The sequence below is a fragment of the Anolis sagrei genome, chromosome X (genome assembly GCF_037176765.1).
Source record: "Anolis sagrei isolate rAnoSag1 chromosome X, rAnoSag1.mat, whole genome shotgun sequence".
In the NCBI taxonomy this organism is placed as follows: Eukaryota; Metazoa; Chordata; class Lepidosauria; order Squamata; family Dactyloidae; genus Anolis; species Anolis sagrei.
The window spans coordinates 23,648,180-23,660,393 of NC_090034.1; the positions used below are offsets into that span (position 1 = coordinate 23,648,180).

The window sequence follows — 12,214 nt, forward strand, 5'->3', positions numbered from 1 at the left end:
AAATGGGCTTTGTGCGGACTAAGCCTGTGTCAAGAACAAAAAAGACGTAGCTAATTTCAGATACCGTAAGTCAAGCAAGGGCCAACTTGGGCCCTCCAGGCATTTGGACTTCAACTCCCACAACTCGTAATTGTGGAAGTTGGAGTCCAAAATGCCTGGAGGGCCCAAGTTGGCCATGCCTGCCATAAGTTGTAATAGTCAAAGTCTGTATTCATACGCACGTGTGACACTGGATTTATATGCAATCTGTTGTCAATATAGAGGGCTGAGAAATTAATAAAAGTGATGAGTCCAAGCAATACAGTGTTCTAGGTTAGACTTGCAAAGAACCCTGCAGGGTCGTGTTTCGTTTCAATCAGCCACCTCAGTATTGGCTTTTAATGCACGATTGTAAAACTAGCAGAACATGGAGCCTGCCATCAAGAAACAGTTTTAAGTCTTCTTTGAATCTGGAGCCTAGTTTCTGCTCTGGAACACTGGATGGCCACACAAAGAAAACATAACTGGAATTTGCCAAAACTCCACTTCTGATACTGAAAACAAGCTAGTTTGTGGTTATTATTAACTTTATATATATCTCGGTTTCTACCTGTGAGGATTCAAGGTGGCTAACAATCCCACACTAGACAAGTTTAAAAAGTCCATTAAAACACTTAAATAGTAACTGTGTGTTAAAAACAGATTAAAATACAATACATATACTTAAAATGCCTTAAAAAGTTGTAAACAGTGTAGAGATGTGGCACAACCTTTTTGAAGGATGAATCATACTCTGGGAGTTTCCAGAAAGGTCAACTTGCTATAGTTACTTTTAAGGAAATAGAACAGTCGAGAAGAACATATGTGTCCCAGGGTTCCTGTTTGCTTACAAAATATAAATCAATGACTTGATATATAAATCAAAGACATTGTGAATCAATGTCCATTCTGTTCACCCCAAAATCCACATCCTGAATCCTGAGCATTAGTGATCATTACGAGCCTCGCCTGAACATTTTGTAACTTCTCCACAACAAATATTATAAGACATAGTACATCAAATGCTGTGTAACATATTTTTAGACCTACTAGTTGAGTGGAACATATCTTGATCATGTTTCAATAGATGGATAAGTTGCCTCTGTGAACTTCTTTCCTTTTCACAGACCTGTTCATGAAAATATTTTTTGTTTTTGTTTTGCAGCAAGCTTTCTTTCCCCAGAGAAGGGGAGAAAAACACTCCCGACCTCTAATGGTAACACCAGTAGCACCACTCTATTGGGGCCCAGTCTGCTGGATGGAAACTCGCGGGATTCCTTTGCGTCTCGCTCCCTCGCAGATGTAGCTGAGGTAAAACCATGCTCAATCCATGCACAATGCAGCCTCTAGTGGGGAAGTGAGAAAGTCTAATCTCCTATTAGATTATGGTGATGATGATTTACACCCCACTTTTTCTCCCTACAAAAGAGACTCAAAACAGCATGCAAAATATCAATGTTTCAGCACAATTGGTGAAAGTATGTGCTGCCTGCAGCTTAGCCCTTGAAAGCTATAGTCCACATGAAAAAGCCCATGTTGCACTGTTTCATTTAGGTCAGGTCTGCACAACCGGTGGCCCTCCAGGTGTTTTGAACTTCAGCTTCCAGAATTCCTGGCCATTGGACAGTCTGGCAATAGAGACTTCTGGGAGTTGGAGTCCCAAACACCTGGAGATCTGCAGGTTGTGCAGGCCTGTTCTAGTTCAATGCTCAAAGTGCTACACCATGCTGGCTCTCTTTGAATAAATAAATTAATGAAACTTTATTTATAGCCCGCCCTATCTCCCCGAAGGGACTCAGGATGTCTCACAACAAAATATACAATGGCAAACATTCAATTCTGACAGTAATACATAAACAAATCAATAAACAAATAAAAAACAACTCAGTAAGTTATAAACCAATATAAATGACCAAGACGTAATATGGGTCCACATGATTGCTAACATATTAAATCATAAAAATATCATTTAAAATATTTTAAAATAGGTTTAAATTATTGGGGGGGGGGGATGGTAAACAACAGGTTAACAGGGCGGATGCTAGCTGCTAGGCAAATAGATGTATTTCATCTTCCTCCTCTCCGTAAGCTAAATTGAATAAATGTGTTTTTAATAGCTTTTTGAAGGAGAGGAGGGAGGAGGCAATTTAACTGTTTAGGGAGGGAGTTCCAGAGGTGTGTGTGATCACGGAGAAGGTCATCTCTCTCATTCCCACCAACTGCACTTGAGACGGGGGTGGGACCAAGAGCAGGGCCCCCTCCACTGACCACAAGGCTCATGTTGGTTTATATACGGAGATGCGGTCTTTCAAATAGTCTGGGCCCAAGCCGTTTAGGGCTTTATAGGTAATAACCAGCACTTTGTATTTAGCCTGGAAGCAGATCATCAAGTGGAGCTGCCGTAATGTAGGAATTGTCCACTCCCTGTATGGCGCTCCTGTTAGTAACCTGGCTGCCGATCTCTGAACCAATTGTAGCTTCTGAACTGTCTTCAAAAGCACCTCGACGTAGAGAGCCTTGCAGTAGTCCAAACAGGATGTGACCAAGGCATGGACTACAGTGGCCAAGTCTGGTATCTCAAGTTATGGGCACAGCTGGTGTATTAGTTTAAATTGTGCGAAGGAGCTCCTGGCCACCTCTGACACCTGGAGTTATTTTTATTGCTAGAATAAGTTATTCAACTTGTTATCATTTTCATAGAGCTGGACTTCTATTCAGAACAGTATTTAGGACTTAATTTTTCTTGTGAAGTACCCTATTTACTTGAATGTAATGCTCACCTTTTTTGGCTAAATGACCTTCCCAAAATCAGGGTGCGCATTAGATTTGCATCATAAAGTAATCTTAGTTCTGAGCCGAAGCCAAAGGGGAAGCCGCTTCTGGAGCTCCTCTTTGAGGGACCTCACCTCTCATTTACTGGCTGGGGCTCAATGCTATGCAATGATGGGATTTGTAGTTTGGTACAGCATCAGCACTCTTTGGCAGAGAACGCCCAAGACCTTGTAAAACTGCAGCACCCATGACTCCAAAGCACTGAGCCATGGCAGGTAAAGTGGATTCATTTTACAGCATAGATGCACCCCAAGGCTTACTTTTCAATTGCTGGAAGCTTTGGTGTTCTAACATTTTAGTTTTTAAAGAGAGAGTTCTAAGCAGGCAGCAAATTATAATTTTTTGGCCAAATTACAAAGAAGAATGTCTTGCTGCTGCAGATTACATTCAACAGCAATTTTTTTCCGTTCCAGGGTTTTGAAAATTAGGGTGTGCATTAGACTCAGTGGCGCATTAGTCTCAAGGAAATATGGGTATTCCATAATGTGCCCATTTTCTTACAGCACATGCCTAGTTTAAAAAATGGTTTCAGCTAAACCTCTCCAGTGCATCAAACCCATCGAGCAACAATGGATAGTCTTAAGTGGAGATTTAGAATGAATCCATGCTTTCCTCCCTTGTTTTGCAGGTGGATTCCCAGCTGGCTTGCATGATGAATGAGAACAGCATTGATTACATATCCCGTTTCAATGACCTGGCTCAGGAGCTGTCCATACCGGAGTCTGTCCGCCGAGAGGTCCTCTTTGATGGAGGCAGCAGCGGTGGCCCTCCAGTCAGTGACCTCTCTCAGTGAGCATGTATCTATATATAACCAGCTGGCTGGTAGAAACCTTTGAACTGTCCCACAACGTGGAGAGGAATGACATTACAGCTATGCAGTGAGACTTTGTTGTTGTTCTGGCTTGCGTATTATGCCTCGTGAGAAGATCAGGCATTGTCTTCAACAGTCCACAGTTCCTGGGAGGTGCAATATGCTAGGAACAGCACGAGTGGGAGTGTGGGAAACGACATGCAAGGCTGGGGACAACCAAGTTTATCGGACACTGTAAATATATGAGATGGAACAATCTGGGCACGATACCCCACAAGCTACATTGTTATACTGTAAGCCAAAATCCTCATGATGATAACCTACATTTTAAACTGGAAAGGGAGTGTAGTGGTATTCTCTAGATTTTTGTTTCTTTAAAAAATGCAGTTGTAATAAACTAGGTTCCCTGTCTCTCAGTTGCCATGGCTGACAACTCAGTCAAATAGATATTCCCAATTCATTCTTCTCTGCTTTTGCCAGAATTTGTTTTCACATGCATCACATTCACTGACATTCCAACATAACATGGGAAGCTCAATGGGATTTTTTTCCAACATAAAAAGCAGGCTCAGGATCTGAGGGCCTTGCACCCAAACCTCTCATCTCAGTTAGGATCCCTTTGAATGTATTGGCACACTTTATGTTTATGCTTTTCCAGAAAGCAGTCCTCGCTTCATGAGTTGCCTTCCATTCCCTTTAAGTGCTAGAAACGTTGTTGAAAGAGGCTCTCACTATACTCCCAGTTTTAAATTTGGGAATATTGTCCTCTTTCATCTTTTAGTGCTCACTTCATTTTATTTAAGCATCCTCTTGAAAATAAAATCTATCAGAAGATGCTGTTTTCTAATAGTTGAAAAGGAATGGTTAGCATGAATATGCCCTACAAATGCAATAAAGTGGGGAGAGAATGTAATTCTAGAATTTGCTTCCAAGAAATGCCAAATCCCCCAAAATTGAAAAATGGGTTATAGGGTATGACACATTTTTAGCTCAGAAGAGAATATTGTGCACAAATAAAAACCATCAGATGTATCGAATCACTACATTACAAGGTTTGGACAATTGTATTTTATAGCAAAAGAGCGCACATTCTCAGCACGTTGTTTTCAATTTGTTCAGATAGATTTGGTACCTTTTGGAAGCAAACTTCACAAGGCACTTCCTTTTTCTTTGTAATTTTAAACTAGAGTTCATTGCTCCGCTTCATTGAGATCAAAGTGATCTTCATCAGGTCTTCATATGTTTGTCTGCTAGAATTGAAGTATGAGGGAACAAACTGATCTTCGTTAGGTCTTGTATTTGACTCTTAGAATTGAAATACGTGGGCTCAGATCAATGAGAATTCATTTTGGCACTTCTATGTTATCACTTTTCCTTGCACTCTTGTAAAGAGGACTCATTCCCACATGACCACACACTTTCTTGAGCATCCACAAGCAGGACTATGTTAAAATGGGTTCTTTCGTTATTAATTCTGGATAATGTTAGTACTAGCAGGAACTTGGCTTTCCAAACATGCGCTATTTCTGATTATTCTCTTATTTGTCTCTCATTCTTCCTTTCATGTCTTTGTTTGGAGATAAAACTTTGGAATCATAACCCACAGGAGTTGTGTGATTTCAACATAATATTTATGTCAAGAGAACAAGAAACATAGGCAGCTGTTGTTATCTCCTTGATTTCTGGAAGCTATCTATTTTTTTGAAATTTTCCTCAATACTTCCTTTTCTTAGGAGCAGTCGTTTCGTTGCATAATGCAGAAGCCTCTTTTAGGTTTGAACACAAAATACTTTAAAAGTTGTGTTTTTTTCTGAAATGGCAGAGTCCCCCATGCAGCACTGAAGTAAGCTGTAAGTGGCTGAGCTTCCATAACAAAATCATGGGTGGATTTCTAGAAATGGCATAACCAAGAATCATGCTTTTCTTCATGGATTGTATTAGTATGGTTCTCTTTTATTGTAATACTTACCTTTTCTCTAATTGTTTGAAGTTCCTAAGTTGGTGTATGAGCCCTGGTCTAGACCTGGAGAGAATGGCTGTATTATCTGCATACAGCAAGATGGGGACTTCCCTTTTACCCAATCTGGGTAATTGACCTTGTGGGTCCATCATGACTTCCTCAAGATCATTCAGGAATAAGTTAAACAGAGTAGGAGCTAAGATACAGCCCTGCCTTACCCCTCTGGTCACTTGAATTGGCCCTGAAATTTGGCCATGGGCTGCATCTAACCTGTAAACTACTATCTCTGTAAAGTTCTTTAATGAGAAGGAGCAGTCTTTTATCAGTTAGGTACTTATCTAATTTGGCCCATAGTTTGGGTCTGGAGACTGAATCAAATGCAGCTTTTAAATCCATTATGGCCACAATTGTCTCCCCACCCCCAAGAATTCTGCCATGATTTCTGTCTTGTTTCAGGCCACAATCTCCCTTCGCAGTCCTTGGTGCTTATCGAAATAATGGCCCAGCACTTCTTATTGCCCTGATAGAGCACTTTGTGTGCTTGGGCTCCCTTGTTCTCAAAGAGAATGTGTTCTGTGTTCAGTGAGGCATCCTCAAATGTGTGAATATCCTTTCATAATAGAACAATGTTTGAAGTTTTGATAAGTCGACAGTGGCGGCTCTGAATGTGCATTTAGCAAGGCAACTTAAATGCTTCCAGTGCCAAAACATGTTTATCCGACCAGTTTTTTGCATGGACGAGGCTCTATTTTCTGATCATTGTCTCAAGGCATTTTATAGTTGTGTCATCCATATAAGGCCTTCGCTCAACATAATGTTTTCTTCAACATAATGCCTTGGGTTTATTTAGGCTTAATCGTTTAGTATAGTATGTTGTTTCTGTCCCTGGTTTTTTTTTTAAACGAGCTCTTCAATCTGAGTGCTATTTCACTTCTGTCCCATGCTTCTGTATTTCTGAAAGGGTGGATTTTCACCTTATGTATGTCAGGAGTATTTGCGAATCTTACAGCTTGAAATTAGGACCTGCCATTCCCATCTCCTTTCCTTGTAAACCAGCACACTTTCCTCGGCCGCAAAGTCAGAAGCGGAAGAGCAATTTGTCATCAGTTTTGAGGACAGAAGTATTACATACTTTGTTGCTCAAAGAAGACTTGAAGAATCCAAAGAAAAGCAAAAATTAATGAGGTTATTCCCCAACATTAAATACTAAATATCAACTCTTGTTTGGTTGAAATTGTTTTTAAACTTGGCCACAAGGCCACACTAAATGCCTTTTGCCCCATTTCCGAACTAATATTGGGTAGCCACTAAGATGGGGATACCTGCCGTTCATTTATTCGTGTCTTGTGCTTCAAAACTGTGCACTTAAAACGAGTAATAATGTTGGCTTCAATCAGTGTTTTATTGTGATTGCTCTTCAATCCCATATGTGAAGTATGTGCACTTTGGCTGGTGTTGAATTTACTCAAATGCCTTACGATCAGGCATTTGAGAAGCAACATGGATGTCAGTGCCGGGTGGATCTCTAGAAATGTACTATTTCGGCCCCTTCAGACAACTGTGAGTTTATCGCAAAGTCCATTTGAGTAATGACCTGCAGGCAGGGCTTGCTTCTAAGCTTGACTTCCCCTGACTTCTTCACATTTGCCCGAAACACTGAGAAAATAATATCTTTTCTATGTTTAGCTGGTTTCCATTCATGCAATTTGTTCCTGGAAAGCCAAATGCAGTAATGTTGCTTCAATATGAGATGGTTCACTGAAAAGTGTATTATATTCTCAGTGTATTTACTTAAGATTATACATATAAATTAGGGACTTGCATTAAAAAAAATTGTTTACAGGACAGAGGGAGCATTGGAGGTGAGCAACTTGTGTTGTTCGCTTAATGTTGGAGGAATCCAGACTAGAATATATATGTAGACTACACTGTATATGAATTGGTCTCTTAATTCGAAAGAATCCATCAGGAGTTTCACAACCACAATGCCCTTTGGAATGAAGTGAAAGTATGTATTTATTTATTTGCTGTATTTCTATACCGCATTTTTTCAGCCCTTGACAGGCGACTCAATGCGGTTTATGTAGGAACAAATTCCCAAAAACTGTACCCCAAATCTACCCCAAAACGTTCAATGAGCCTTTTTATGCTTCCTCCTTTCCAGCCATCTTAAGCAATTCCCAGTTAATTGTATCTGCCAAGATCATCTGTCCTTTGACTTGACAAAGCTTTTGTGGTTTGGCATTGCATTTTCTTTTTGGGTTTTTTTGGGCGGGAGGGGGTGCATTTGCAAACAGAAACACATACACATATGCACAGAAGTAAACGGATGCATCTGTAAGTAAAATACTGCATTTTCACATTACCTTTTGAAAACACTTCTCTTGACTCTGTGTTTATCTGTCAGTGTTGAATACGTGAAAATGGCAGCAAAGCACTACAGCACTGAGTTATCATTCATTGCCAAAATGTGATAACTGGCTCTAGAGCTTGTGGGTTTAGCAGCAAACTTTGTTGCTGTTTTTTTTTAAAAAAAATAGAATAAAATAAAATAAAAATAACAATAGTTAAGCCATATCATCTAAAAGGGTTTTTTCCTGTATTGTTTGAGGTGTGAATTTGTTTTATACATAATAAATATATAGTGTATGTATAAAGCAAGAAGCCTGCCCTTATCTGATTATTTTGTTTTGTATCATATTGTAAATTATATTATTTATTATTTACCAGTGTTTGTTTTGCGGGGGAGGAGGAGAAAGGTGTTTGGGTTATTTAATATAATATACAAAAATGCTGTCAATGCCTCTGTTTTCAATTACCAATTCAACCTGTAAAATTGAATTGTAAAATTGTTTCTATGATTGTGCATAAATACATACTAATCCTTGGTCTAATTCATGTGTGGTGGTTTGTATCCTATCATAATTTGGGGAGAAATTAGGAATCAGTTGGTTTTCCCTGTAAGAGGCAGTAAGAGCACCTAGAGCTTCGGAGAGCTTCTGTGCTGTCGCACGCTGGGCCTGTACATCAGACTGTAGACAGGACATAAATTCTGTGTGCCCAACAGGACGTCGGGGCTGCCTCAGATTAAAGGCCTTTGGATTTCCTTAAAACACAGAGTCTTTAGATTGCTTAAAGGTTCAACAATGTTCTTTATTAAGGAAAACAAACAGGTACTTTAAAGCTTTCTTAACAGTCTATAGGCTCTTTCAATCTTGTCCACAGGGAACAGGCACTATCTTCTTTACTGTAACTAATGGGGAAACCCTTAACTTCTAATTTGGGCAGTCTGTACTTGCCTCTGTTGGCGTGGAGCCCCTGCACCCGGTACCAACTGCGTCTGGCTTCCGCGAGCGACCCTTACCAAGCAGAGCTTTGTAGACTTCCAGGGGAAAAAAAGGAGTTCAGGTTTCAGTGATGGCTGACTGATGTTCTTCAGCAAAGGAGCTGTAAGGCTGTACAACCCCGGTCAGGCTGTAGGCTGTATATCTCGCCGGCCAAGCTGTAGAAGACAAAGCTTTCTACAGGAGCTCTTGGTATTATGTCCTGCATGGAAAGCTGCTCTGTGTGGACTGAACTCAAAAAGGCTCCTATTCCCTCCAAAACCCCAAAAAGGGGGCGGGACCAGGGAACCTAACTATAATTGACAGGTGGCTTGCCCTATGATTGCAGCCAAAAGAAGCCACCTATCTGCAGAGTCCCTGAAGCTTAGGACTATAACAAACATTAATTTATTTATTATTTATTTACCTTACTTATATACCGCTGTTCTCAGCTCAAAGGCGACTCACAGCGGTTCACAACAAATACGAACAAATACGAATTAAATGCAAAGCAAACAAAATTGGAGCTCCTGGTACAGCTGTACCTGCACAGCTTCTGTTCAATAATTTCAAAGCTCTCTGATTGAGCGGTGATGGCATGATCGTCAGCATAGATGAAACTCTCTGTCCCTTCTGGCAGTGGCTGGTCATTTGTGTAAATGTAATGCAATATAATAATAATAATAATGTGATATTATTAGCATAGTACAATATCAGTATTAAATATTACTATATTGTACTATACATTATATTGTAGTAATATTAGTAATATTACATGTAATATAAATATATAATTATATTACATGTAATATTACTAATAATATTATAATATAATGGTATAATACAATATAGTAATATTTAATACTGATATTGTACTATGCTAATAAAATATTGTATGTATATATATCTTGTAAGCCGCTCTGTGTCCCCTTCGGGGTGAGAAGGGCGGCACATAAATCTCATAAATAAATAAATGTTAAACATTGATGGAGCAAGCACACTCCCCTATGGCAGGTAGTTCTTCTCTTTTTATTATAATTATATAATAAAATTATATAATATATGGGGGTTGGACTGGATGGCCCACGAGGTCTCTTCCAACTCAATGATCCTATGATTCTATATAATACAATAATATAGCATGTGCTATAGCAGGATGTCCCTTTTGCAAAAACAAAGTTTTTGCTGTTTAATAAGGGTTTTTTTGCATGTTGTATGGATAGAGCTGCAGCAGGAGACGACGGGATCCCAGCTGAACTGTTTAAAATCTTAAAAGATGATGCTGTCAAGGTGACGCATGCCATATGCCAGCAAATATGGAAAACACAAGAATGGCCATCAGACTGGGGAAAATCAACTTATATCCCCATACCAAAAAAGGGAAATGCGAAAGACTGCTCAAACATCCGTACAGTGGCCCTTATTTCTCATGCCAGTAAGGTAATGCTCAAGATCCTGCAAGGAAGACTCCAGCAATACATGGAGCGAGAGTTGCCAGATGTTCAAGCTGGGTTTAGAAAAGGCAGAGGAACGAGAGACCAGATTGCCAATATCCGCTGGATAATGGAGAAAGGCAGGGAGTTTCAGAAAAACATCTACTTCTGCTTCATTGACTATTCTAAAGCCTTTGACTGTGTGGATCATAATAAATTGTGGCAAGTTCTTGGTGGGATGGGCATCCCAAGCCACCTTGTCTCTCTCCTGAGGAATCTGTACAAGGACCAAGTAGCAACAGTCAGAACTGACCACGGAACAACAGACTGGTTCAAGATTGGGAAAGGCGTACGGCAAGGCTGCATCCTCTCACCCAACCTTTTTAACTTGTATGCAGAACACATCATGCGCTGTGCGGGGCTTGAGGAATGCAAAGCTGGGGTGAAAATTGCTGGAAGATACATTAACAACCTCAGATATGCAGATGACACCACCCTGATGGCCAAAAGTGAGGAGGAGCTGAGGAGCCTTCTAATCAAGGTGAAAGAAGAAAGCGCAAAAGCCGGGTTGCAGCTAAACGTCAAAAAAACCAAGATTATGGCAACAAGAATGATTGACAACTGGAAAATAGAGGGAGAAAATGTGGAGGCCGTGACAGACTTTGTATTTCTAGGTGCAAAGATTACTGCAGATGCAGACTGTAGCCAGGAAATCAGAAGACGCTTACTTCTTGGGAGGAGAGCAATGTCCAGTCTCGATAAAATAGTAAAGAGTAGAGACATCACACTGGCAGCCAAGATCCGCCTAGTCAAAGCCATGGTATTCCCTGTAGTAACCTACGGATGTGAGAGCTGGACCTTAGGGAAGGCTGAGCGAAGGAAGATCGATGCTTTTGAGCTGTGGTGCTGGAGGAAAGTTCTGAGAGTGCCTTGGACTGCGAGAAGATCCAACCAGTCCATCCTCCAGGAAATAAAGCCCGACTGCTCACTGGAGGGAAGGATACTAGAGACAAAGTTGAAGTACTTTGGCCACATCATGAGGAGACAGCAAAGCCTAGAGAAGACAATTATGCTGGGGAAAGTGGAAGGATGGCATCCTTGAAGTGACTGGACTGACCTTGAGGGAGCTGGGGGTGGTAACGGCCGACAGGGAGCTCTGGCGTGGGCTGGTCCATGAGGTCACGAAGAGTCGGAGACGACTGAACGAATGAACAACAACAACAATGGATAGAGCCAATTAGGAAATGACATTTATAACCCAGGAACAAAAATGTGTTACATAGTGTGATATAATTATATAATATAATATAATATAATATAATACAATACAATAATAATTGGAGCCCCCGGTGGCGCAGTGGGTTAAAGCACAGAGCTGCTGAGCTTGTTGATCGAAAGGTCACAGGTTCGATTCCGGGGAGCGGCGCCAGCCACATGACCTTGGAGGTGTCTGCTCTTCAGCTTAGAAATGGAGATGAGCACCACACCCCAGAGTCAGACATGACTGGACTTAATGTCAGGGGACAACCTTTACCTACCTTACTATTATTATTATTATTATTATTATTATTATTATTATTATTATGTGCTGCAGGATGTTTTGCAATTTAATAATTTTTTTGCATGTTTTTATGATAGAATCAATTAGGAAATGACATTTATAATCCAAGAACAAAAATCGTGTTCCATAGTGTAATATATTATAGATATTTATAATAATATCAAACTAAACATTACTTGGTTGCAGTAATTACAGATTCATTAAAATAAGTTGAATGCAACTCTGCCTTTCCCATTTGCAGCTGAGGTTAGGGCAGCTTCGAAACCATCACCTTTT

General features: G+C 40.3%; 1 protein-coding gene across 3 annotated transcripts in view; it reads left to right on the forward strand.

The window, feature by feature from the left end:
* The window catches only part of CRAMP1 (cramped chromatin regulator homolog 1), a 41,276-nt gene extending 32,761 nt beyond the window's left edge, over positions 1 to 8,515 (forward strand). For all 3 annotated transcript variants that reach the window (XM_060786381.2, XM_060786379.2, XM_060786382.2), the window contains exons 20-21: positions 1,184 to 1,329; positions 3,479 to 8,515. In XM_060786381.2, coding sequence (XP_060642364.2) covers positions 1,184 to 1,329; positions 3,479 to 3,643 — 311 coding nt within the window. In that variant the 3' untranslated portion in view covers positions 3,644 to 8,515. The remainder of the gene's footprint in view (positions 1 to 1,183; positions 1,330 to 3,478) is intronic.
* Positions 8,516 to 12,214: the final 3,699 nt, after the last annotated feature.